At 45.3% G+C, this 27551-nt stretch overlaps 1 protein-coding gene across 1 annotated transcript; it reads right to left on the reverse strand.

The window, feature by feature from the left end:
- On the reverse strand, positions 1 to 27537 carry AAGAB (alpha and gamma adaptin binding protein). The gene is made up of 10 exons (XM_069766409.1): positions 27381 to 27537; positions 18881 to 19071; positions 12645 to 12741; positions 12371 to 12460; positions 12205 to 12288; positions 10724 to 10800; positions 10471 to 10564; positions 9883 to 9987; positions 1747 to 1796; positions 1 to 394 (listed from the first exon to the last, which is right to left on the reverse strand). Exons 1-10 carry the CDS (start codon positions 27448 to 27450, stop codon positions 317 to 319), a joined length of 936 nt encoding a protein of 311 aa, XP_069622510.1. The 5' UTR covers positions 27451 to 27537; the 3' UTR covers positions 1 to 316.
- Between the last annotated feature and the right edge of the window lie 14 nt (positions 27538 to 27551).

The following is a 27551-nucleotide window of genomic DNA, read 5'->3' on the forward strand; positions in this document are numbered from 1 at the left end:
TCGCAGAAGAACTAGTCTTTATCAAAACTGGTTCACTGGTGGATGGATGCGCGTCATACAGAACATACCACTGTTTCCCCAACATCTCAGAGCAGGGATGGGGGAATGAATATAAAATAGACGATTCAGATTTGTTTCTAATAAATAGACAGTTGGGGATCACTGATGAGAACATGTGCTAGACATAGGGGGGGACGTTAAATTCCTTGCTTTGAAGGAAATATACAAAAAGTGAGGAACAATCACTATAAGCACAACAGAAATGTGACGGTGTTATTCCTCATGGCCTCTTCAGTATACACAACGCTTCTTGCGATCAGTTCTCTTCATCAGAAGAAATGCCTTCAATTTCATCCCGGTCTCCGCCAATGGCCATCCAGAATGCTTTGGCAACCTTTGAAACAAAAGAAAAAAAAGAAGGTACAAGTAGTTCTACCGGAATTAATTTTCCATGTTACACTATGAATGATACGGATAGTGTTCGAAAGTTTGAGACACCGTTGACCTTCAGGTTGCTTACACAACAGAGAATGCTAGACTACTCTCCATGGACTTTATGGTTGGAGGTCAATGTGATTGGGGGTGTTTGATAAACAGGTTACCATCTCCACCATTCAGCTCCGTGAACTACTGTGTTTCTAAAACTCCAGGGTTGAGTCGTGCTGGGTTACGCCATTTCTGTAACTCCAAGTCACTTGGTATTGGTAGTAACGGTAGCAGTGATGCCTGCTCAGATTTTTACATAATCCGGTCAACTATGTGCTGCACGTGGCCATAAATTGTCGGGATAGGAATCCCCACCTCTTTATGGTGCTCAGACTTGTGCATACACTAATTATACACTGCTGTCTTACTGGTCATGGCAGTCATGTATAGTCCATTTAGCAAGGAATCTAGCAGCAGGTTTGTACTTTCCAGTTTGAGGGAAGAATAAAATCGGGACGGAGACCCTCATTCCAGGGCTGGGTAACTTCTTGGCTTCTTGCTGTAGTTTTGATAAAACAGTATTCCCTCTGGTGCAGCTCTACTAGCCTCCCAATGGTGAACTCCTGCGATGTGGTAGAGATGGGAAAATTGATGTCCATCAGCCAGGTGAGTAACGTGTGACCGCTGTACAGTAGACCTGCTAATCTCCACTCTCCAGCATTCACAGCTTTTCTTCCGATTAGCGAGGCTGGCCAATTGTGTGTACTTCATGCTATAATGATGAACTTTGGCTAGCCTGACTAACCTAAAGTACATCAGTGAACGTATGGAGGTAAAGAGATTCACAGACCTCTTGTCTAGGGGGTCACAGATTGCTGACCTGGCCGACGGGCTAGAATACTGCCAATAGATTCACTCATCTCTAAAGGGATCTCATTACTATCAAGGACGACATAGCAGGAGTTCATCATTGAGAGACCAGCAGATAAGAAAACACTTATCAAAACTACAGCAAGAAACCCGAGCAAGGGACACAGTGCTGCAATAGTGTCTGGCCCCAATTTCCGCTGCTCTCAGATGGGCAGAGTCAATTCAAGTGATCAAATCCAACTAACAAATGAAAATTGGGCAGTCAATCTCAGCGACAGAAGCAATCTACAAGGCCATCTCCATTGCAGAAAACAACGTGCAAGATATCGCCCTTTTACAATCAACATTATGGTGAAAAATACTGGAGCTGTGATTGGTTCTCTGAGACACTGTCCCATCTACGAGCGCAGATTTGTATTATAGAGTATCCATTACCACTATGCAACTTACCTTTTCTGCATGAAGCTTCCTTTGTTCGTGTGGCAAAGAGGCAGCTTTATCTGATGAGAATAAAACATTTTGGAAACTTGTATGACAATTGAATATTGGAAGGAAAAACTTCAGAGGGGTATTCCCGTCTCCAAAATCCTTTCCCAATATGTAGTAGGTGTAACAATAATAATATTAGCAAATACCTCTAAATAAAAAAGGAGATTTTTGTGTACTCACCGTAAAATCTTTTTCTCCGAGCCAATCATTGGGGGGACACAGGACCATGGGTCCTGCAGTATACACCCCTTCACTGGCCATGATTCGACCAGTTTGGTAGTAAAGCAGTAGGAGTATTAAACGAAAGACAATAAAAAACTGTCAAAACCAAAGGAGTAACAACAAGCCAAAAGGCTAACAGGGTGGGTGCTGTGTCCCCCAATGATTGGCTCGGAAAAAAGATTTTACGGTGAGTACACAAAAATCTCCTTTTCTCCTACACCTCATTGGGGGACACAGGACCATGGGATGTCCTAAAGCAGTCCCTGGGTGGGGAGCAACATAGCTGCTAATACCCCATGTACCACTGGCTTACCGCTAAGTTACCGCCAATTGCAGAATACGTCTGCCAAGGGCAGCGTTTGCAGAAGATAGAGAATGTGAGAATGTGGTAATGCTTCGTAAAAGTATGCAAGCTGGACCATGTCGCAGCTTTGCAGACCTGTTGTGCTGACGCCTGGTGCCGAATGGCCCAAGAGGCGCCCACCGACCGAGTAGAATGGCCTTAATCCCTGCTGGGATAGGAACCCCCTTGACACGATAGGATTCCTGAATAGCCGATCGAATCCACTTGGCTAGAATAGCCTTGGAAGCGGGAGAACCCTTCCTTGGTCCCTCTGGAAGTACGAATAGGACATCGACTTGCGGAAGGGAGCCATCCGTGAGACATACCGTCTAAGGGCCCTCACCACATCGAGAGTGTGCAGAGCTTTCTCAATGCGATGGACTGGTGCCGGACAGAACGAAGGCAGAATAATCTCCTGATTGAGGTGAAAAGAGGAAACTACCTTGGGCAGAAAAGAAGAAGTCCTCAAGACTGCCTTATCCGGGTGAAAAATCAGAAACTGAGGTCGGCAGGAAAGTGCCGCCAACTCCGAAATGCGCCTGATGGATGTAATAGCCACTAGGAAAACTACCTTCCAGGAGAGGAAGGTCAGAGAGATGTCCTGCAGTGGTTCGAAGGGGGCCTCCTGAAGGGCTCCAAGGAACAAATTAAGATCCCACGGATCCAAAGGCATCTTGTAAGGAGGTGCCACACGGGAAACTCCCTGGAAGAACGTCTTAACCGGTAATCTATTGGCAATTTTTCGTTGGAACAGGACGGATAATGCTGACACCTGTCCCTTGAGGGAACTAAATGCGAGACCCGACTCTTGTCCTGATTGGAGAAATTCCAATATGGAAGGGATGGAAAATGCCAGAGGTGTTCGTCCATGTGCGTCGCACCATGCGAAGAAAATTTGCCAGGTACGGTGGTAACTGCGCATGGACACGCGTTTCCTAGCCCTGATCATGGTGGAGGACACCTTGGGAGAGAAACCCGCTTGGCCTAGAATCCAGGATTCAACGGCCAGGCCGTCAAAGACAGGGCCCCTGAGTTCTGGTGGTAAATCGGGCCCTGTGAAAGAAGATCCATGCGATCTGGAAGACGCCAGGGGACGTCGGTGACAAGCTGAACCAGTTCCGCGTACCATGCTCGGCGCGGCCAGTCCGGCGCCACGAGGATCACTGGCACACCCTCTGCCCTGATCTTCTTGATGACCCTCAGTAGCAGGGGGAGAGGAGGAAAAATGTATGGGAAGCGGAATTGACGCCACGGCAGGACCAAGGCATCTGCTCCGACGGCACATGGGTCGAGGAATCGGGCAGTGAACTGTGGGACCTTGTTGTTTAGCCTGCAGGCCATTAGGTCCACGTCTGGGGTCCCCCAACGAAGACAAAGCTGTTGGAAAACTTCCGGGTGAAGGGACCACTCTCCCAAGGCGAGACCCTGGTGACTGAGGAAGTCCGCCGCCCAATTCTCCACATCTGGTATGTGGATCGCTGAGTGAATAGTTGGTTTCGGCCCAACGGAGAATGTGGGACACCTCGAGCATGGCAGTCTTGCTGCGGGTTCCCCCTTGGCGGTTGATGTACACCACAGATGTGGCGTTGTCGGACTGGATTCTGACGGGGTCACCCGCCAGAACGTGGTGAAAACTGAACAACGCTAGCCTGATAGCTCGGATTTCCAGGATATTGATGGGGAGACGAGACTTGAGTGGACCACCGCACCTGTGCTGTGTGGTGGTTGAAAACCGCCCCCCAGCCCATGAGGCTGGCATCGGTGGTCACCACCAGCCACCGCACTGGGAGAAATGACCTTCCCTGGTTCAGGGATGACTTCAGCGTCCACCACCTGTGGGTCTGTCTGACCCGTGGGGACAGACTGAAACGGCGGTCGAGAGAAAACGGGTTCCCATTCCACACCAACAGCAGCGCAAGTTGTAGGGGACGAAAATGAAACTGCTTCCATGGCTGCTACCATCTGCCCGAGAATGTGCATGCTGAAACGAATGGAGTGTGAGACTGGACGGGAAAGCCTCTGAGCTCCCCGCCGCAAGGCAAGGGCCTTGTCTGGAGGGAGGATGACTAGACAGCGGGAAGTGCCCAGTATCATTCCCAGAAAGAAGATCCGTTGAGTCGGGATCGGAGAGGATTTTTCGAAGTTTATCTTCCAACCAAGGCGAGAAAGAGTATCCACCGAGAGATCGACGGACTCTTCGCAGGCTGGGTATGATGGGCCTTTTATCAGTAGGTCGTCCAGGTACGGAAGTACCACCACTCCCCTGGAATGAAGAATGGCCATGGCAGCCGAAAGGTAAGGCCACAAACTGGAAGTGTTCCTCGTGAAATGCGAAGCGAAGGAACTGTTGATGAGGAGGAAAAATTGGGATGTGGAGGTAAGCATCTTTGATGTCTATAGGTGCTAGGAACTCTCCTTTTTCCATAGATGCGACGACAGAGCGGAGAGATTCCATTCTGAAGCGCCGAGTTTTTACAAATTTGTTCAGAAGTTTTAGGTCTAGAATCGGCCGCAACGATCCGTCCTTTTTTGGGACCACGAATAGGTTCGAGTAAAACCCTTTGAAACTTTGGTCTTGGGGAACCGGAATGATGACTCCATCCCTTTGTAGTGCCTGTATGGCCTGGAGAAAAGCCGTTGTCTTTGGTTTGGGAGGACACGACTGGAGAAAATGTGTCGGGGGGAGGAAAATTCTATTTTGTATCCGGAGGACACCAGTTCCCTGACCCACTCGTCGGATACGACCGAGAGCCAGGCTTGACGGAACGAAAGTAGGCGACCTCCTACTTTGTCGACGTCCTCCAGATGTTGCAAAGAGTCATTGAGTGGAGGATCTAAGGGATCTGGATCCCTTGGACCCAGATGACCATGGTCTGGGTTTCCAGTTATGGTTAGGTCTGTAAGAGACCTGGGAGCGTCGGCCCCCGCGGGCACCTCGTCCTGATGCGGGGGAGAAGGATGTAGACGGCCAATTGGGATTGTTACGAAAAGGCCGGAATCGAGATTGTTGTTGATACCGAAACGGCCGGGTAGGCTTTTGTTGGGGGAGAAATTTACTTTTCCCCCCAGTAGCATCCGAGATTATTTGGTCTAATTTTTCTCCAAATAGGCGACCAGCTTGATAGGGTAGAGATGTCAATGAACGCTTGGAAGCAGAATCTGCTCGCCAATCTCTGAGCCACAGGGCTTTTCTGATGGAAATTGCATTTGCAGCTGCATGTGCAGCGCAATTGGCCGCGTCTATTAAGGCATTAACTACGAAGTCCCCAGCCTGGGCTATCTGGTTAGCCAGGTTGATCTCCTCTGGAGGGAGATTACCATCTTGGATGGTCGTGGTAAGCACCTCAGTCCAAGCGACCATAGCTTTAGCCACCCAAGAAGCGGCGAAGGATGGAAAGAGAGACGCTCCTGTGGCCTCGAAGATGGAGCGAGCCAAGTAGTCAATTTGGCGGTCAGAGGGGTTCTTGACTGAGGAACCATCTGACAGAGATAGGATCGTTTTGGAAGCGAGATGTGGTACAGCAGGATCCACTGAGGGGGACTGTAGCCAGTCCTTGATTAGTTCCTGAGCAAAAGGGTATTTGGCCTCAATAGACTTTTGCCCCATGAAGCGTTTGTCAGGGCGGTCCCTGTGTTTTTGTACGATTTCTTTAAACTCAGGATGAGTGACAAATACTTTTTGGACACGTTTTGTCTTCTTAAAAGACACCGCGTGTTCCGGAGTGGATACGGATTCTGTGTCCACATTCAGGGTCTTGTTGACCGCTTCAATGAGAGAATCTAGTGTCTCCTGGGAAGTCGAGGGATCCTGAACGCAAGAGTCCTCGGACTCATATTCAGAGTCATTTAGGTTCTCCGGAGAGGGGGAACGAGAGACTGAGCTCGCTGATGCTGAAAAGCAAGCACGCCCGTGGTCGGAGGGTGAGACATGGGTACGTTTCCTGGTACCTCGAGCCCTTAGTGACAGAGGGCGCCCCCTGCTGGAGGACGGATCCGTACCATCGCCAGAGTCCTCCGCGGTCTGACTTAAAGAGGGACCCCGGAGGGAGTCAATTGCTTTGGCTAGAGAAACCATAGATTGTGAGAGGGAAGTGGCCCACTGAGGGGGACAAGGCTCTGCAGGGTCGTCGGCGGCAATGGCGGCAGGCAGCTGCACAGAGGCCTGGTCACAAACCGCACATAATGGAGTATTGGGAGCTCGGGGCAGGGCCGTATTGCAAGTGGCACAAGAAGTGAAAAACACTGTATGCTTCTTGTTAGTCTTTTTGGTCTCCTTAGGTTGAGACAGTGTTTTTATACAGACAGGGGCAGGATATGTGCTATGGTGCAGGGAAGGGGTTAAGCTTTCTTGATGCAGCTTACCCACGGTCCTGTGCCTGTATCCCCGGGGAGGAATTGTCCCCGCGGCGGTTCCTGTCAGTCAGCATGCCACCTTGGAGTCCTCGCAGATGAGTAATATGGCCCCCGAGATTTGCACGGGCGCCTCTCGTCCCATACGAGAAGCGCCGGGAAAAGGGGGCGGAGCGATGGACGTGGGCGGAACTGTGGCCTAGTCCGGCTGAAAGCCGGGGACTAAATTTTTGGGCCCTGCCGGCAATGCGCGGCGGCAAAACGCTGCTGACTGCTGCTAACACCCGACTGACGGCGCCTCTCCCCAGGGACTCGGACCGCACCTTTGCCGCAGATGGGAGCGCTGTACTCACAGTGCCACTGGTAAATCGCTGGCCTCCTGTCATGTGAGGGTGCTGAATCCATGCACCTGTGCCATCCATCTTCCTCTGTCCCCCAAGGGGGGCTTTAGTCATAGGGCTGTGACGCCATCCGATGTGGGCCTTGTCTTAGGTGTCGAGCCCCGGAGAAGAACATGGGAGCCTGGCTCTCAATGTGCTCGCCGTCTTGCAGGGGGACGGGGGGGGGGGGGAAAGATCGGGCCATAAAAGGAACCGTCGCCCCAGTAAGGTGGCGTGCCCCAGACGTCACAGGAGAGGGACAGGGGGGTATACTCGCCTGTTGATGGTTCAGGGGAGAATGGACCCTATAAAAAGGAACCCGTCGCCCCCTTCACTCTGTTAAGTAAAAAATTAAAAATGTACAGAAAAATAAAATCTTTAAAATAAAAATAAGAAAGTTGGGGTCTGAAAACAGACCCAAGTGCCTCCTATAGACACTAAGCAAGAACTGGTTGAATCCTGGCCAGTGAAGGGGTGTATACTGCAGAGGAGGGGTTAATCTTTTTGTGTTAAAGGGAACCTGTCACCCCGTTTTTTCGGTTTGAGATAAAAATACTGTTAAATAGGGCCTGCGCTGTGCGTTACAATAGTGTATGTAGTGTACCCTGATTCCCCACCTATGCTGCGAAATACATTACCAAAGTCGCCGTTTTCGCCTGTCGATCAGGCTGGTCAGGTCAGGTGGGCGTAGTGACATCGCTGTTTCTTCCCCAGCTTTCCATTGGTGGCATAGTAGTGTGCGCATGTCCAAGTGCCGAATCCACTGCGCGCAGGTGAAGAAAAAGCGCGCGATCTGCGCTATTACCCTTGTCATCGGTGGGGGCGGCCATCTTCCTGAAGCCGAGATGCAAACTCGGCTTTGGAAAAATGGCCGCCGCGATCTCCATCTGCGCACGCGCGACATCCCACGGCCATTTTCCTGAAGCCCCGTGCAGCAGAGCACTCCATCTGCGCCCCCACCGATGACAAGGGTAATAGCGCAGATCGCGCGCTTTTTCTTCACCTGCGCGCAGTGGATTCAGCACTTGGACAAGCGCACACCACTACGCCACCAACGGAAAGCTGGGGAAGAAACAGCGCAGGCCCTATTTAACAGTATTTTTATCTCAGTCTGAAAAAACGGGGTGACAGGTTCCCTTTAACTTAGTGTCCTCCTAGTGGGAGGCAGCATACAACCCATGGTCCTGTGTCCCCCAATGAGGCGTAGGAGAAATGTAATATAGTTCTTCTAATTAGCTATGTTGCTTACCCCATGTGCAGGGCACTGCAGCAGCTTAGATATCCATGGTTATGACCATTAACAACTGACTGTCACTATATGAGTGGTCATAACCATGGATACCCAACCTACTGCAATGCCCTGCACATGGGGTAAGCAACATAGCTAATCAGAAAAACTATACTACTAATTGGAGGTTTTTGCTAATATTATTATTACTATACCTACTACATATTGGGATAAGTTCTCGGAGATGGAAATACCCCTTTAACTATGTAACCTTTTGTCAAAACTGTCAAAGAAAAATGGTCCTTGTTGCCAATAGAAACCAATCAATGATCAGCATTCAATTCTTAAACTGTATTGGGAAAAATTAAAGCTGCACCGTGATTGGTGGCGACTTGCTACAATGACAGTTCTACTGATAGTTATAAGCTAGAAGGCCATAGTGTGTAAGGACTTATTTTAAAGGGGACAACAAGTAAATAATTGTATTTTTCCAACAGCAAGAAACACTTCACAATAATAGATTGATTAATGTTCATCTGCCAAATCCATACAGCACTCCAGTACTTCCGTTCCAGTCTCGCTTTGCTTCCAGCTGATCACATGCAGTCTGAACACGAACACGTGACTATGAAAGCCAGTCATAGACCTCAGCCGTGTCACGTTAACCAAGCGGCCAGACAGCAGGTGATCAGCTGGCTAGGAAGTGGCGACACTGGCGATGTAGGGCTACTACACTGGGGAGTTTTGGCAAGTTTACTACTTTAGATTAGGGGAGGCAGTGAAAGTTCCCAAGGGACCACATAAGAGACCATGACTATTGTGGAGGGCTGAACCAATAGGCTGAAATTAAAATTAATTCTGCTTGATATTAATATAAAATAATAATACGTTTATTATTGTATCTTGAGCAGAAATAGCTGTAGGATTCCATACATACAAACACATTGTGTGATGGTAATGTGACGAGTCCAGACTACACTGTCACTGTGTAAACACTGTCAGATTATTCTGGAAAACCCTTTAAATAGGAACCTTGAGAAACACTGTGTGCTTACAGCTAGAGGATTAATCTGCAAGAAAATGGCATTTATACCGCTTTCTGGAAGTGCGGACACTGAGAAAACAAAGTTTTATTCTCCCTGCAGCTGCTCGCTTCCAGTCATTGGGGCGGTGCAAGGAGCCGGCACAGTCACCCCTCACTATACAATGAATACACCTGTAATCACTGCCGACCACTGCGACAGCCTGCTGTGCAGCATAGGGGTGCAGTGTGTATGTAGTGTGCGCAGAGCAGGCTGTCAATCAATGTACCGGGGAGGAATTACAGTGCGATGACTGTTCACAGCTCCCCCTAAAAAAAACTTAATTTGCAACCTGTAGCCAGCTCTTCCAATAAACTGGCTGCACAGAATGTACCTGCAGATTAACCCTGTGTCTGCAGGTAACTAGCATTTTTTAGAGTTGACAGGTTCCCTTTCAAAATGCAATTTTGCTACCCAACCAAACATCTTTGGCAAAACCATATTGAACAGTAGTGCGATACCCAAAATTCTTTTCAACATGATGAGTGCTACCTTTCATTTCCTGAAGTTTATTGAAAAGTCGTCCGAAATTTTCCAGATCCCCTTCCCCGGAAGTAAGGCTGGCAAGCTCTCGAATATCAAGATCCAGCATAGGGTCTGGGGAGGACAACAGTTCGTTAAAAGCTGTGAATTGCTTTACTTTATATTTTTCAAGTATATTTTTTGCCGGATGAGGAGACCTGATGAAAAAAATAAAACGGCTCAAAAATAAAATGGAGTCTCTGGAGCTGCAAGAAACAACATTACATGACCTGAAAGCGGACAGTCACTTCACATAGAAAGCCTACAGTGATTGGTTATATGGAGCCCGACTTCTTGTACATATGTGGATATCACTGGTACATGTAGGCGACATTACACTAGTAGGCACGGTGAAGGGATGACGACAACATGACCCCTCTATACTGCTTCTTGGTATGCTTATAGAGAGGTGCGCTGCATGTTCCTCATCCATAATGCTTCCAAGTAATCCACATGATTGTTAATGAAGATAAATCACTTCTTGTTGCTGCTGGGAAGGCCAAGATTTCTCTGGCACAATCTGAAAATGATCATCAGGGCACGTCATAGAAGACTCACCTACTACAGTATTGATCTGAGAATCACTAGGACTGCTGGAGTCACCAGCTCGCCCCTGATCGGTGGAAGGCAATGTGGCGGCTCCACCGGACACCTGCAAGGAACCATTAACAACTTAGGTCAATTCACGCACTGAATTTTCTAGATACTTTTGATCTGACATCGCAGGCATTTATGACATTGCGGATTTACACACCAAACATTCCACATTTGTGCATTGCTACATTGATCGTGATCATCCCATAAAACTCACATTAGCTTGTGGATCCCCATTATTCTCTGTGCTGTGGTTCATGGCCGCCAAGGAGCTGAAGATCCCGTAAGATGGTTCTAGAATTATAAGGAAATGGACCTGATGTGGCCGATGTGTTCATTTTGAAAATCCATGTATAATCCCATCTGAAATTTGAAACTCAAGCTCCTCCTATCTAGCCAGATTGACAGCTCCTCCGTGTCCCTCCTCCCTGCTAAGGTCGCACACTGCTCAGTACAACCTGTAGGAGGTGTGTGGGACTCATCACATGCGCATTTCACTATCAGGGCTATAGAACCATTCTAACATGGATTTTCAAAGTAAATACCTGAGACTCATCAGGTCTAAGATATATTTAATAAATAATACAGCTTGTATTGTAAAATCTAGGGAGAGATTCGATTTCAAGAGGTTTAATCATTTTAGGAAGTGATGTCATGTCTCTAGGACAAGAATACCCTTATTATCAGTGAGGAGCCCCTAACTGATCCTTAGAATTAAGGTCTAGTGCACTCATTCACTGTTTTTGCTTGAATGATGGCTGTCATGATCCCAATGGCAGGGGATCACAAAAAGGACAAGCACAGATACAAACAAGCTCTAGGGCGATGGAACCTGAGCTGACCGCGACCCTGAACCTAACACACAAATAAAAGTAGCCGGGGAACGTGCCTACGATGATCCTAGACGTCTCGCTCCAGCCGAAGATCTAACTTCCCCTATCAGAAGAAACACAGACCTCTCTTGCCTCCAGAGAAATACCCCACAGCAAATAGCAGCCCCCCACATATAATGACGGTGAAATGAGAGGAAAGCACATACGTAGTATGAAAACAGTTTCAGCAAAATGAGGCCCGCTAAAGCTAGATAGCAGAGGATACAAAAGTGAACTGCGCGGTCAGCGAAAAACCCTTCAAAAAAACCATCCTGAAATTACTTGAACTCATGTGCCAACTCATGGCACATGAAAAGCAATTTCAGCCCACTAGAGCAACCAGCAGCAGAGAATCACATATCTGCAGGCTGGACTAAAAACCAAATTAAGCAAAACACAAAACAGGAAAATCCAAACTTAGCTTGTCCAGAAGGTTCTAGGAGCAGGGAGCAGAGGTAACAAGACACACTGGATACATTGATAACCGGCGAGGAAATGCCAGCAAAGCCAGGTTAAATAGGAAACTCCCATATGCTGATGGAACAGGTGGAACCCAGAAACCCAGGAAAGACAAGTCACCCAGTACCATCAGTAACCACCAGAGGGAGCCCAAAAACAGAACTCACAACAGATGGCTCCCTGTCCTACCGATGTACAGGGAACCTCTTATGGTAACGGTCTCCAGCTTCATGCAGAGCAGATGGCCGGGGACCAGGTGGGGGCCCGTAGGCTGGACAGGCACACATTATAAAGCAATATATTCTGGAGATATGCCAATGACCATTACAAAACCATATTTTTTAGACATTATTTTTCCACCACTTACCACTCTTCATCTCCACGTTGGACCATACATTGGCATTAAGAGCTTGAATTATCCGAGTGACACCAGTGGATTCTGGGAAATCATCTACAGAACAGATTAAATGTAAGTGAACAGGATGAACATTCTTGGTTGATGGGCAAAATACCAACTAAAGTTGCCAACCTACCATCTTCATCTGGCAGCTCTTCAGGGTTCACTTCCACCAACTCGAAGCCATGCTGTATACACCACTCCTGTGCCGCCTGTCGGCCGACGCCTGCGCAGAAAGCAGTAACACCATTAACCACAACACCTACCTGGCAGGGCCTAAAATAATGGAAAATAATGCGGCCTAGCAAGGAACAGAGAAGACTGACGCAGCCCCCTCTGCTGGACAGAGAGGGCTGCACGTGACGGAGCATATCTATTAACTCCATGATCACCATAGCGCTACTCCTCACCTGTATCACAGGCACGATCACACACCAAGATCATAACATCCAGCAGCCAGTCCTCCAGCAGTGGAAGCCAAGACTTCACCTTCTCCAAACCCGATTTCTGACATTAAATGTGAGAATGCAGGGTTATAGGATCACAATATTCAAGGTTGAAGTCACAAGTAAATTCACCATTTTATTCAGTCACCTTAATGTTTAAAGGGAACGTGCGTTATTGAAGGTGGACTCCGATCTGCAGGCGGCACATTATAGAGCAGGAGGAGCTGATCACTCACAGTTTTATAGGAAATGTTTTAGTAAAACTTATTAATTGAAATCCCGAGTCCAGTGGGCGGTCCTACTAATGATTGACAGTCTTCCCTGTATGACTGCATGCAGAGATAGCCGTCAGTAACAAGCTAGGACCGCTCACTGGACTCCTACACATAAAAACACCATGGATTTCAATCAATGAGCTGCAGTTTTGAATGTCAGCAAATGTTTCCTGACAACCAAAAAAATAATTGTGGAATGAAATAAAACAAATACAAATAATGCAAATCTGCTGTTGGGGTTATACATTGAACACTAAAAATAACCTGGTAACTCTTTGCTGCCAGATAATACAATTATGGCCATATCAAATGGTTATTATGCTTTTCTGCTTTATGAAATAAGCATTAAAAAAAAAAAAAAAAAAAGGGGGGAAGTTAGTTTATGTCACCATCACTTTATTTTTCTAGAATTCTTTAGGTAAGCGGTCTCTGTTTTTGTTAATACCACTGTAATAATAATAAATACATTTATATACTACACCTTTTTGATAATTTTTAATTTCATTTTTCTCCATTTATTTTTTTCTTGTCTATGATGTTCACCATACAGGGTGAGTAATGTGACCTCTTATATGCCATGGTCACTTATCAATGTATCCAGGGGTTAAACTGCGGTGACCAGACTTTGCTCTGACCGCGGCAGATACATAGGACAGTAAACCTGGTGTTCATAGATCTAGCACAGTTCTTCAGCGCACTCACTATATGCGCCCTGCGGCTGCCGAACATGCATGATGGAGCATGACAAGCGTTATTATTCGAGCGCAAGTGTTTTATAGCGTTTCACCTGTAAAATTAATCGGGACATGAGTATATGATAGCTAGTGGTCAATCATTTAATTACATACAGAGGATACGCTGCCGTCAGTCACTGTTGGCGCCACTTATCTCCCTGGGCTACAATGATTGGGCAATTACATTCCAACATATTCGTTGATCCTCCCGACAGCAGATGACCTGACTTTAGCGATGCAGTCTTCCTGACTGATGCACAATACGACCCCCCGCATTTTCACCCTTGGATGTGTGAAGGGGCTCTATCGTGGATGCAACTGCCCTCACAGCACAATTCACCCATGATACATTACCCCAATGAGTGTGGTAAGAAAATAACTTTCCCCTATTTATACACTTCAGCTATTCGAGGAGTCAAGTGGTATTCTGTATATGGAAAGTTAATTGCAGATGACCAACCAGCTATGGTTCATTATATGAATGAAAAAGAACATTGTTTGACGTCACAATTCACCTTTATTTTTTATTAAAGCCGATATATACAGTGCTGCGCAAAAGTTGTGGGTGCGGAAAAATGCTACAAAGTATAAATGCGTAAAAAAAGAAAATAGAAGTCTTTATAATGTATTATTTTATCAGTTAACAAAATGCAAAGTGAATGACCAAAATAGAAATCAAAATCCCATCAATATTTGGGGTGACTGCACTTTGCACTTGAACAGTTTTCGAAGGAACTCGGCAGGGAGGTTGCTCCAAACATCTTGGAGATCTAACCACAGATCTTCTGTGGATGTCGCTTGTGCAAATCCTTCTGCCTCTTCATGTAATCCCAGACAGACTCGATGTTGAGATCAGTTTTCTGTGGGGGCCAAATCATTACTTGCAGGATTTCGTGTTCTTCTTTACACCAAAGGTAGTTCTTAATTCCATTGGCTGTAAATATCGGGCCAATCAGAAGCCTCCCAGATAAGTATCTGCCAGTAATTCTTAATACTGAGGACTCCCAAACAAACGGACAACATTGAAGCCTGTAAATGATGCAGTGGTTGACCAAAAAAATCTTAGCGCACACCTGAAAGAAACCTCATGCTTACTTTCCTTCTAAATTGGTAGATGTCCAGCAGTGCCATCAGCTCAGAACCGGCATCAACCAGTGATATTCAGCCACACCAATCTACTATTTGTAAAGTCCGTCTAGAAGTGGTCGTCATTGAAGAATACCATCCAAAAAGCCATTACCTCAACACTGGAAAAAAGGCCAAACGACTCAACGAACATAGGAACTGGGGTGCAGAAAAATGGCAGCAGGGGCTCTGGACTCAGGAATCAAAATGTGAAATATTTGGCTGTCACAAAAGGCAATTTGTTTATCAAAGCGCTAGAGAAAGGCACAATGAGTGTCTGCAGGTGACAGTGAAGAATGGCGGAGGTTCCTGGAAAGTCTCAGCCTGAATTTCAGTAACTGGAGTTGGGAATTCAGTTAGGATTAATGGTGTCCTCAATGCTGAGAAATACAGGTAGATACTTATCCATAAGACAATACCATTAAGGAGGAGTCTTACTGGCTCCACATTTATTCTGCAGCAGGACAATGACCCCAAACATACAGCCAATGTCATTAAGAACTACATTGTGTGTAGGCAAGTTGTATTTTGATAACATGATACTTTTTATACATGTTGTCCTACTCCAAGCTGTTCAGGCTTGAGAGCCAACTACTAATTAAGTAAATCAGGTGATGTGCATCTCTGTAATGAGGAGGGGTGTTGTCTAATGACATCAAAACCCTATATAAGGTGTGCGTAATTATTAGGCGACTTCCTTTCCTTTGGCAAAATGGGTCAGAAGAGAGATTTGACGGGCTCTGAAAAGTCCAAAATTGTGAGATGTCTTGCAGAGGGATGCAGCAGTCTTGAAATTGCCAAACTTTTGAAGCGTGATCACCGAACAATCAAGCGTTTCATGGCAAATAGCCAACAGGGTCGCAAGAAGCGTGTTGGGCAAAAAAGGCGCAAAACAACTGCCCATGAATTGAGGAAAATCAAGCGTGAAGCTGCCAAGATGCCATTTGCCACCAGTTTTGCCATATTTCAGAGCTGCAACGTTACTGGAGTAACAAAAAGCACAAGGTGTGCGATACTCAGGGACTTGACCAAGGTAAGGAAGGCTGAAAAACTATCACCTTTGAACAAGAAACAAACGTCAAGACTGGGCCAAGAAATATCTTAAGACTGACTTTTCACAGGTTTTATGGACTGATGAAATGAGAGAGACTCTTGATGGGCCAGAGGCTGGATCAGTAAAGAGCAGAGAGCTCCACTCCGACTCAGACGCCAGCAAGGTGGAGGTGGGGTACTGGTATGGGCTGGTATCATCAAAGATGAACTTGTGGGACCTTTTCGGGTTGAGGATGGAGTGAAGCTTAACTCCCAGACCTCCTGCCAGTTTCTGGAAGACAACTTCTTCAAGCAGTGGTACAGGAAGAAGCCATCACATGCCTCCAACTACTCCACAGCATGGCTGGCCAGTAAAGGTCTCAAAGAAGAAAAAATAATGACATGGCCCCCTTGTTCACTTGATCTTGAACCCCATAGAGAACCTGTGGCCCCTCATAAAATGTGAGATCTACAGGGAGGGAAAACAGTCCACCTCTGGGAGCAGTGTCTGGGCGGCTGTGGTGGCTGCTGCACGCAATGTTGGTGGTAAACAGATCAAGCAACTGACAGAATCTATGGATGGAGGCTGCTGACTGTCATCATAAAGAAAGGGGGCTATATTGGTCTCTCATTTTTTGGAGTTTTGTTTTTGCATGTCAGAAATGTTTATTTCTAAATTTTGTGAAGTTATATTGGTTTACCTGGTGAAAATAAACAAGTGAGATGGGAATATATTTGGTTTTTATTAAGTTGCCTAATAATTCTGCACAGTAACAGTTACCTGCACAGATATCCTCCTAAGATGGCCAAATCTAAAAAAAAAAACCACTCCAACTTCCAAAAATGTTAAGCTTTGATATTTATGAGTCTTTTGGGTTGATTGAGAACATAGTTGTTGATCAATAATAAAAATAATCCTGTAAAATACAACTTGCCTAATAATTCTGCACACAGTGTACTTTCAGCATAAATAAGAGCATGGAGTCCTAGAAGTGATGATTCAGCCTCCACAGAGCTTGGATCTCAACATCATTGAGTTTGTGTGGAATTATATGAAGAGACAGAAGGATTTACACAAGCTTACATCCACAAAAGATCTGTGGTTAGTTCTCCAAGATATTAGGTGTTGAGTTCCTTGAAAACCTGTGTACAAGTGTACCTAAAGGGTTGTGCCCATAATCCGGAATAACAGCTTTTTGGAAGCAGCTCACCTGCGCCGAGTCCAAAACTCTGCACCCTACATTACGAGCACAGTGGATGGGATTTCTATATATCCCATGCCCACTGTGCTGTCATTTGACATGGTGTAATCTCACCAACAGTGCGGGTTTACGAGCTGCAGCATGTCAGTTATTCGTAACAGACACTAGTCTCCGCTGCGTAGTCTCACCCATAGCCATTCATTACATGCGGTAAATCCACATGATTTACTGAACTGCATCCAAAGAGCTGAATATCTTGATTGTGGGCACTCAACCTTAAAGATTTGATGCCGTTTTGAAGGCAAACTGTGGTCACACCAAGTATTGATTTAGATTTCTCGTTTGTTTATTCACATTGCATTTTGCTAATTAATATAAACAAACTATTAAGGCTTCTGTTTTTTAAATCAATCTTACTTTTGCAGCATTTTGTTTTCCACACAGAACAGTATATATTATATATTAGACTTTTACACATACAGCAGAAAATCTGCATGATTCAAATCCACCATTGCCTCGCTAGTAGCGGTTTTATTTCGTCCCCTATCTGATGCACCACAGGCAGAATACAGACAAGCAGAAGCGGCGGCCTGTACTCCGCTGACTGGGGCACAGCACTGAACAGCTTCCCCGCTAGTTTACCATAATTCTCACTAAGCATTTACAAATGTGGATTAGATGTGTATTCTTTAATATCTGAAGGTGAACTTGGATTTTCAGGTGGCTACATACTTCATATTTCCACTCAGCAGACAAACAAGTAGTGGAAGCTATTTCAGAGTGTTTATCCGTTTTGGAGGAAAAAAACATTGCCTGAAATGTTTTCTTTGGTATCCACACATTTGCTCAACAGCTGCTGAATCACTCATGTGAAAAGTTAGGGAAAAGTAGCAAACTCCTACAAAGCATACCCTCAGCCTCTACACATTACTTACCTCATTTCTTCAGCTTTCACATACGATGCCCTCCACGGTTGGGTAGATGGGTCATTTTGAGGATTTTGTTCAACCCTGTGGCTTCTCCTTTACCTCCCTGATACTTCAGACTTTTGGTGGGCCTCCATAATTGACCCTTGATGGTCTTAACCTCTCTATAGATCAACCTTCTTCTGTTGTCATCTCCTATTCTACCCCAATAACCTTGATTCTGGGTATTTATGACCCATTTAGGCCATCATCGTTTAGATGGGTTGTCCATTGAAACCAAGTTTACTTGCTGATAGGTGGTGTCCCATCGCTGAGACCTGCACTAATCAGTAGATTGGGGTATTTTGGCCCCATAACAAATTGGTGCTGTAGCTCAAATGCCTGACTGACGCTTTATTCTCTAGGGGGCCACCAGAAAAAGTAGAGTGCAGCAGTATGCAACCGCCTAAGGAGTTAATGGAGGGCGGGTTGGGCATGAGCACTGCCGCTCCATCCTAACGAGGATAAAAGTTCCCCAATCTATGAAAATCCCAGTGGACTTACCCCCACCGATTATCAAGCTATCACTTATCCTGTAAGTGTCGCTGTTCTTCTGTATCTGGTTAGATTCTCTTTTGTTCCTGCTCCGCTCCGTACCTAAGATATGGCCCATTGTTCCCTGTGCGTAAAACTAGTCTTTCAACCGAGTGGGCGTGGTAATCAAAACCTCTCCATGGGCCAGTTCTTGACGATCACGCCTAGTTGTATAAAAAGACTAGATTTACGCACAAAGAAGAAGGGATCACATCTCAGAAACAGAGGTGTGTGAACAAAAGAAACACAGGATCCCCTTTAAGGGTTTTCAAAACACTGACTCGTGCAGAACATGGTGATGTCTACTTTCACTATGTGACCATGGACACTTACCGATGTGCTGTCAAAATATACAATGAAAGCCTGGACGGACTCTGCCACCGGAGTGGTAACATGTGCTGTGCTGGGTACAATGCAGATATTCACATTGGCAGAGTAATACTTGTTGTCTATCCTCCATGGGTACTGTCGCACGTCCTCGGCTTCTTGTACCGGTGCAGGAAGCTGTTCTGCTCCAATGATTTCTACAAGAACCAGAGAGTTTAATGTATGGAACCAAGATGACTTGGAAGCTGGGAACCAAACTAAATCTTGTCAACTGGAAGAAAACTACAATGGTACATGGGGGACAAGCCGGACTCAAACTCCCCTCGACGTCACTGGGGGTCTACTTGTGCATAACCGGTCAACTTACTTTTCATCTACAGATTTGCAAGACAAGTTTCTCTACTCTTCGTTATTATCAGATTGCCTCTGTCCTTAGAAGAATGTTGGTGATTTAAGGTGGCACAACTGCTTCCGCCTCTTCATTCTCAGGATCGGTGGGGGTCATGGCAGCTAGATGTCCTCCAATCATTAAAGGGGTTTCCCACAAGCAAAGTTAATTTTAATCAATAGATTTTGGAATAATAATAACTTCTACAATTGGATGAGTTTAAATAAAATGTTCCTGTGCTGAGATAATCCTATAAATGTGCCCATGCTGTGTACTGTGTAATGGCCGTGTCTGACCGTACAGGAACATGGTCTGATCATACCACATCTCCTGGGAACGGGGAAGAAGCAAAAGAGTATACAGATAGCTGTGATCCTCTGCTGTAATGTCTGTTTGCTTCCTCCCTGCCCAGGAGCTGTGGTATGATCAGACCATGTTCCTGTACGGTCAGACACACGGCCATTACACAGTACACAGCAGGGGCACATTTATAGGATTATCTCAGCACAGGAACATTTTATTTAAACACATACAATTGTAGAAGTTATTATTGTTCCAAAATCTATTGATTAAAATTAACTTTGTTCATGGGGAAAACCCCTTTAAATAATGGCTGATCCTGGTGACAAGCACTATACCTTTTACTATAGGTCAAACACATGTGACTACTAAATTTCCAGTAGCTAAATATTATTTAACCGTGAAAGCCATCATATGTAGAGAAATATTTTCCCACGCTTCAGCCACATTTTCTTACTAATGTCACTGACTGTTTTCCCATTGAAATTAACCATGTTGTATCGTTCACTCTGATACAACAGGTGGGATCAAAAAAAGACCCCAGTAGTGGCCGTTTAATCCCTGAGATGCTGCAGGTAACATCAACTGTGGCATCTGAGCATTTAGACAGAGCGGGGGCAACTGGCCTATTACACGTCAGTACTGAAGCATTGCAATGCATTAATAGAGCGATTGTATGATTAAAGTCCCTAGTGGGACAAAAAACGTATAAAAAAAAAAGGAATATAAATATAAACAAAACTGCATGAGTTTCTATTTTCTGCCCAGAAAAAACCCCTAAAACTTAAAATGGAATTAATAAGGCTATGTTTATATAAAATGATACATGTCAGAAATTTTGCGCCATTGTATCAGGAGCCTGCCTTGGATTTCCAGTTTAAACTGCAGATCCGCACAGGAATTGGCCACATTTATTGGTGATAATCAACAGGCCATTAACTAAAATAAAAAATATAATGGGCCTTGCAGATTTTGGCACTAAAAATTTACACATTTCAGGACCCCCCCAAAAAAAACACCTCTCCATGAGAACAGATTCCCATTCCTCTTGTCAAAGGGGAGTGAAAGTCTGAACAGAGGTGGGATAAGAAATATGGACAGGTCCTTATCACAATTGTACCATGGATTTAGGAAGAAAAGCTTGGAACAATTGTTTCTCTTCCAGATTCTCTGGCGGCCATGCATGTCATGATAAAGCAGAGTAGTCCTCCTGATCAGCCTTGCTTCTCCTATTGACTTTCCATTAAGTCTCCCGAACTACAGCACCGTGCCTCCTCGCAGACAGTTGTAAAACACAGAGCGGCCGCCTCAGACAGGCTGTGCCTCCAAAACAAATGTTATCCCAGGAATGTGCTTTGAACGTGTGCCTTCCGGGCCTGGCTACCAAGAGGAACCCAATGTGAGCGAGAAATGTGCACACAGCACCAACAAGGTTTCTGTCAGGTTTCCCGACAACTGGCTTCGCGTCACCTCCTTTATTGACACCTCCTTTATTCGTCCACAACTCCACCACAAATGCGCAACGCTCGGGTTATTCTACATGGGGCGTCCTATATTCTGGGCCCAACACAAAAAACAGCACCACAAGCTGGAATGAAGGGAAACAGCCACTGCAAGCCGGCTACAGAAAATCATCGCAACGTTGGCCAACTCCACCCAACGTGTAAGCCTGGATATCAAGGTCGTGGCACACAACAGACTCCTCATTTATCTCAGTGGAGGTTTTAGTTTCTAATTATTATTTCCTTACTGTTATGAAATTGAACTTTCCTGGAATATCTGGTCTGGTACACCACACGTGGAGAGGAAGAGTTGCAGTGTAAAGCAGGGAGGGCAGCTCTGGTGGTCTCCCGCAGGACAGGGAGTGGTAATGTCCGTTTTTGTTTTATTTTGGGTCATCTGACTGCTGAAGTGAATGATTGGCTCTGACTGCTGAAGTGAATGATTGGCTGCAAACCCCCGGAATTTCTAGGAACTTAGCGATTTTACATGGGCATATAAACCGCCAGTAATGAGTTTAGGTTTAGGCTGGTGCGCCGATAGCTCAACCCCACCTGTCATACAAGTTACATTATTGCCAGTTTATATCATGGGATCAGCTGCTGACCAATAATGATTAGGCTTCAGTGACATCCATGTGCAGTGTCCGTGTGCTGCCCAATTTTTTAATCTGACAGTACATTGACCCATAGAGGTGTTCACACATCAGTTAAAATGACAGCTCCGAGAATGAGATCTGTGAAACTCAGAGGATCTAAACAAACTGGAACTGCAGGCAGCAACTAACAGAATGGTTTTTAAAGGGAGAAATGCAAAGTCCTACATCTGGGCAAGAAAAATTATAAAAACATATACTGAAAGGGAGGAATAGGGCTAAGCAACAACACGTGTGAAAAAGACTTGGGTATACTAATAGATCACAGACTGCACATGAGTCCACAGAGTGATGCAGCAGCAAAAAGGCAACCACAGTTCTAGGCTGTATTAAGAGAAGCACAGTGTAGATCACATGAAGTAATTATCCTCCTCTACTCCTCCTTGGTCAGGCCTCAACTGGAATACTGTGTTAGGTTCTGGCAACCACATTTTAAAAAAGACATTGGAAATCTGGATCAAGTTCATTTTTTTTTTTAAGTTCAGAAAAGAGCGACCAGAAGGGTGACCAGTCTGCAAACTAGGTCCTATGAGCAATGGTTAGAGGATTTGGGAATGTTTAGCTTGCAAAAGGGAAGACCGAGAGGAGACTTAATAGCTGTCTACAAATATCTGAAGGTATGTCACACTGTAGAGGGATCATCCTTATTCTCATTTGTACATGGAAACACGAGAAACAATGGGATGAAACTGAAAGGGAGAAGATACAGAGTAGATATTGGAGAAAAAAAAAAACACCTTTTAACAGTGAGGGCAGTAGCGCAAGTACCAGTGGGGCAGAAGGGGGCGGCCGCCCCAGGCCCTATGCTCTGAGGGGGCCACCCGGAGCTACGCTACTTTAACTGTATCGGCGTGCACAGCACACCCATAGTTTCTCTACTCTGCCACCCGGCCGCAATGGGGGCCCTGAGGAGTAGGGGTGGGCGGATGCCAGCACTGGGCCCTCCTGCCCATCATCACAAGTTAAACTGTCGTCTAGATACTGATACAGATAACCACATTGATGAGAGTGGGAGAGTCACGCTCCCTCTCCCATCATCCCCTCCACAGCATCTGACAGGGGACTACTCGGCGCCCACTGTCCAAAGATGTGCGAGCGCTCGGAGCAGCAGGGGAATAAGGAGGAGAGATGAATATTGTATTTATGGGGGTGCATTATACAACTATATATAGAATTTTCCTATGGGGGGTGCATTATATACCATATAGCCTGCCTATGAGGAGTGCACATTATACTATACAGAGGCCTATGGGGAGTGCACATTATACTATACGGAGGCCTATGAGGAGTGCACATTATACTATACGGATGCCTATGGGGAGTGCACATTATATTATACAGAGGCCTATGGGGAGTGCACATTGTACTATAAGGAGGCCTATGGAGTGTGCACATAGTTCTCCGTATAGTACAATGGAGAGTGCACACTACACTATACAGAGGCCTATGGGGAGTGCACATTATACTATACGGAGGCCTATGTGGAGTGCATTATACTATACGGAGGCCTATGGGGAGTGCATTATACTATACGGAGGCCTATGGGGAGTGCATTATACTATACGGAGGCCTATCGGGAGTGAATTATACTATATAGAGGTCTATGGGGAGTGCATTATACTATATAGAGGCTTATCTGGTACATTATACTATATGGAGGCTATCTAAGGGGCAATCAATCATACAGTGTTGGAGCCATCAAAAAGTTTGGGGGCTACAAAGGGGTTAGTATACTGTGTAGGTGGTATCATACAGTGAGAGGGCATCATACTATGTATAAGAGAACATCATACTTTAAATTACGTGATCACTTATCGTTATAGGGGAACTTAAGTTACTGTGACTGTTAAAGGGGCACACAGAAGGCATTATTACTTTCTAGGGGAACAGAATGCAAGCACTGTGTCCTAGGGAACTTACACACGGCATTACTGTATTCTAGAGGCTTGTTTTACCAGCTAGAGGGAACATGTAAAACCTATTCATATACAGTACAGAGCAAAAGTTTAGACACACCTTCTCATTTAAAGATTTTTCTGTATTTTCATGACTATGAAAATTGTAAATTCACATTGAAGGCATCAAAACTATGAATTAACACATGTGGAATTATATACTTAACAAAAAAGTGTGAAACAACTAAAAATATGTCTTATATTCTAGGTTCTTCAAAGTAGCCACCTTTTTCTTGGATGACTGCTTTGCACACTCTTGGCATTCTCTTGATGAGCTTCAAGAGGTAGTCACCGGAAATGGTTTTCACTTCACAGGTATGCCCTGTCAGGTTTAATAAGTGGGATTTCTTGCCTTATAAATGGGGTTGGGACCATCAGTTGTGTTGTGCAGAAGTCTGGTGGATACACAGCTGATAGTCCTACTGAATAGACTGTTACAATTTGTATTATGGCAAGAAAAAAGCAGCTAAGTAAAGAAAAATGAGTGGCCATCATTACTTTACGAAATGAAGGTCAGTCCGAAAAATTGGGAAAACTTTGAAAGTGTCCCCCAAGTGCAGTGGAAAAAAACATCAAGCGCTACACAGAAACTGGCTCACATGAGTACCGCCCCAGGAAAGGAAGACCAATAGTCACCTCTGCTTCTGAGGATAAGTTTATCCAAGTCACCAGCCTCAGAAATCGCAGGTTAACAGCAGCTTAGATTAGAGACCAGGTCAATACCACACAGAGTTCTAGCAGCAGACACATCTCTACAACAACTGATAAGAGGAGACTTTGTGCAGCAGGCCTTCATGTTAAAATAGCTGCTAGGAAACCACTGCTAAGGACAGGCAACAAGCAGAAGAGACTTGTTTGGGCTAAAGAACACAAGGAATGGACATTAGACCAGTGGAAATCTGTGCTTTGGTCTGATGAGTCCAAATTTGAGATCTTTGGTTCCAACCACCGTGTCTTTGTGGGACGCAGAAAATGTGAACGGATGGACTCTACATGCCTGGTTCTCACTGTGAAGCATGGAGGAGGTGTGATGGTGTGGGGGTGCTTTGCTGGTGACACTGTTGGGGATTTATTCAAAATTGAAGGCATACTGAACCAGCATGGCTACCACAGCATCTTGCAGCGGCATGCTATTCCATCCAGTTTGCGTTTAGTTGGACCCTCATTTATTTTTCAACACACCTCCAGGCTGTGCAAGGGCTATTTGACCAAGAAGTAGAGTGATGTGGTGCTATGCCAGATGATGTGGCCTCCACAGTCACCAGACCTGAACCCAATCGAGATGGTTTGGGATGAGCTGGACCGCATAGTGAAGGCAAAAGGGCCAACAAGTGCTAAGCATCTCTGGGAACTCCTTCAAGATTGTTGGAAGACCATTCCCGGTGACTACCTCTTGAAGCTCATCAAGAGAATGCCAAGAGTGTGCAAAGCAGTCATCAAAGCAAAAGGTGGCTACTTTGAAGAACCTAGAATATAAGACATTCAGTTGCTTCACACTTTTTTGTTAAGTATATAATTCCACATGTGTTAATTCATAGTTTTGAGATGAGATGAGATAAGATAGATAGATAGATAGATAGATAGATAGATAGATAGATAGACTTCCGCAGCAAAGCACAGGTCCGGTCGAAAGTCAAAGTTGACTGAGCAAGACCGTCAGACTCTAAAGCGAATTGTGAGGGACCACGGCTCAGAAAATCACTGCTGAGCTCAATGAACACCTACAGAACCCAGTTTCCATGAAAACTATTCGTCGGGAGCTGCACAAATCTGGATTCCACTGAAGAGCTGCAATTAGAAAAGCGCTGCTCTCAATGACAAATGTTTCCAAGCGTTTAGAGTGGTGTAGAAACCTCCAGAATTGGTCCCTCGAGTAGTGGAAACATGTGATATTCTCAGACGAATCATCGTTTACCCTATTTCCGACCTCCGGCCGAGTATACGTTTGGAGACAGCCGAACAAAGTGTTCCATCCTGACTGCCTTCTCCAAACCGTAAAACATGGTGGAGGTTCTGTGACGATCCGGGGTGCTATTTTGTGGAGATCCGCCGGGCCAATGATATCCCTTCATGGAAGAATTAACAGCTGAGATTATTTAGGCATTTTGGGCGACCAAGTGCATCCAATGGTTCAAGCACTGTTCCCGGAGGGGAACGCCATCTTTCAGGACGATAATGCACCAATTCATCGTTAAAGCATGGCACGAGGAACATTCTAATGAAGTTGAGCATCTCATCTGGCCCCCACAATCCCCAGACCTCAACATTATTGAGCATTTATAGTCAATTTTAGAGATTCAAGTTAGACGTCGATTTTCGCCGCCATCGTCGCTCAAAGTACTGGAGGGTGTTTTAACTGCAGAATGGGCTAAAATTCCTTTGGAAACAATTCACACCTTGTATGAATCCATACCTCAGAGAATTGAGGCTGTAATCGCCGCAAAAGGTGGACCTACACCATATTAAACTAACCTTTGTTGATGACAAGGACAAAATTGGAGGTGGGTTTTTCCTTTTTTTTATCATCATTGAACCCCTTAGTGACTGAGTCATATATCCCTTTGATTTTGAAAATATTTTTTCGTGACACTTTATCATACTTCATGATGTTAAATTTAGGTTGATATGTTTTGGGTTTATTTCTAAAAATATTAGAAGTTTTACAAAAAAAAAAAAAAAAAAAAAGTAAAAAAAAAAAAAAATTGCAATTTTCAAACTTGGAATGATTATCCCTTTAATCCCAATAGTCACACCACAAAAAAACATTAATAAAGAACATTTCCTGCATGTCTGCTTTACATCAGCACCATTTGTAAAATGTTGTTTTATTTTGTTCTTATTTTAGAAGGTTTAAAAATGTAGCAGTCATTTTTCATGGAAATTTACAAAACTTTTTTTTTTTTTCAGAACTTCAGTTTTAAAGTGATTCTGGGGGTCCCATATATTGGAAACCCCCAAATGTGAGACCATTTTAAAATTCGCACCCCTCAACATATTCAAAAATGCTGTCAGGTAGTTTATTAACCCTTCAGGTGCTTTTCAGGAATTAACGCAAAGTGACATGACAGGAATGAAAACGTGTATTTTTAGCACCTACATTTTGATACCTTTTGAACATGCCGCTGTAGCCGTCAGACTTTAGGGCCGTTATTTGGCATTGAACCGCCATGGCAAACATCAGGACCACGCGGTCAAGATCTCAGGGTGCCGATGAGGTTAAAGAGGGACCCCCACACTGTTAACCATCTAGATGCCATAATTACTGTTGACAGAAGCATTTAAGGGGTTAAACAACCATAGACGGTGCCAACGCTGATCGTGGCTGATGCAGCACGTGGTCAGCTATAGTGGTCAGCTATAGTGGACAGCTGCTGGATTGTCCCCCTTCGCGAGATGCTATTCTCTTATATCTCAGGTCAGTAGAAAGACGTATTGGTGGTGACTAAGGGGTTAATCTCACAGCCCTCATATGTCAATGGAAGAATACAAGAATTGTGGAGGAAACGTGTCCTGAGTGGGACATCTGCAGTAAGACCCCCACTACCCTATATAATGCTGAGCCTGTGTACCCCAATAGTTACACCCTGGCTCTATGTACCCGGATACTCGGGGTAACTATGGCGGAGACAGAAGCCTTCCCTGCCATAGATTACAGCACGGTCCGTCACCTCCAGCCCTCCCCTCCATTACACACACATGCGGCCTTACGTGTCACCAGGTCTTCCCCGGTAAATCCAGCAGCACAGCTAGTGAGGAGCACACAGGGGACAGAGGCCATGGCTGGACCGCTGCCTCTTCCGTACTACTGCCCAACACACTTCCGCATGGCAACAACCCAACTTCCTCATGGCAACTGTCACACTTCCGCCCTGCCTTCCC

This window comes from Ranitomeya imitator, chromosome 4 (genome assembly GCF_032444005.1).
Source record: "Ranitomeya imitator isolate aRanImi1 chromosome 4, aRanImi1.pri, whole genome shotgun sequence".
Taxonomy (NCBI): domain Eukaryota; kingdom Metazoa; phylum Chordata; class Amphibia; order Anura; family Dendrobatidae; genus Ranitomeya; species Ranitomeya imitator.

Bases quoted from the DNA above. Each gene is read 5' to 3' on its own strand.
- AAGAB (XM_069766409.1), bottom strand. From the start codon at position 27,450: ATGGCCTCTGTCCCCTGTGTGCTCCTCACTAGCTGTGCTGCTGGATTT. The intron at 19,072-27,380 runs GTAAGGCCGCAT...TGGTTCTTGTAG, and splicing joins CGGGGAAGACCTGGTGACAC to AAATCATTGGAGCAGAACAG. The intron at 12,461-12,644 runs GTGAGGAGTAGC...CTTTCTGCGCAG, and splicing joins TGATCGTGCCTGTGATACAG to GCGTCGGCCGACAGGCGGCA.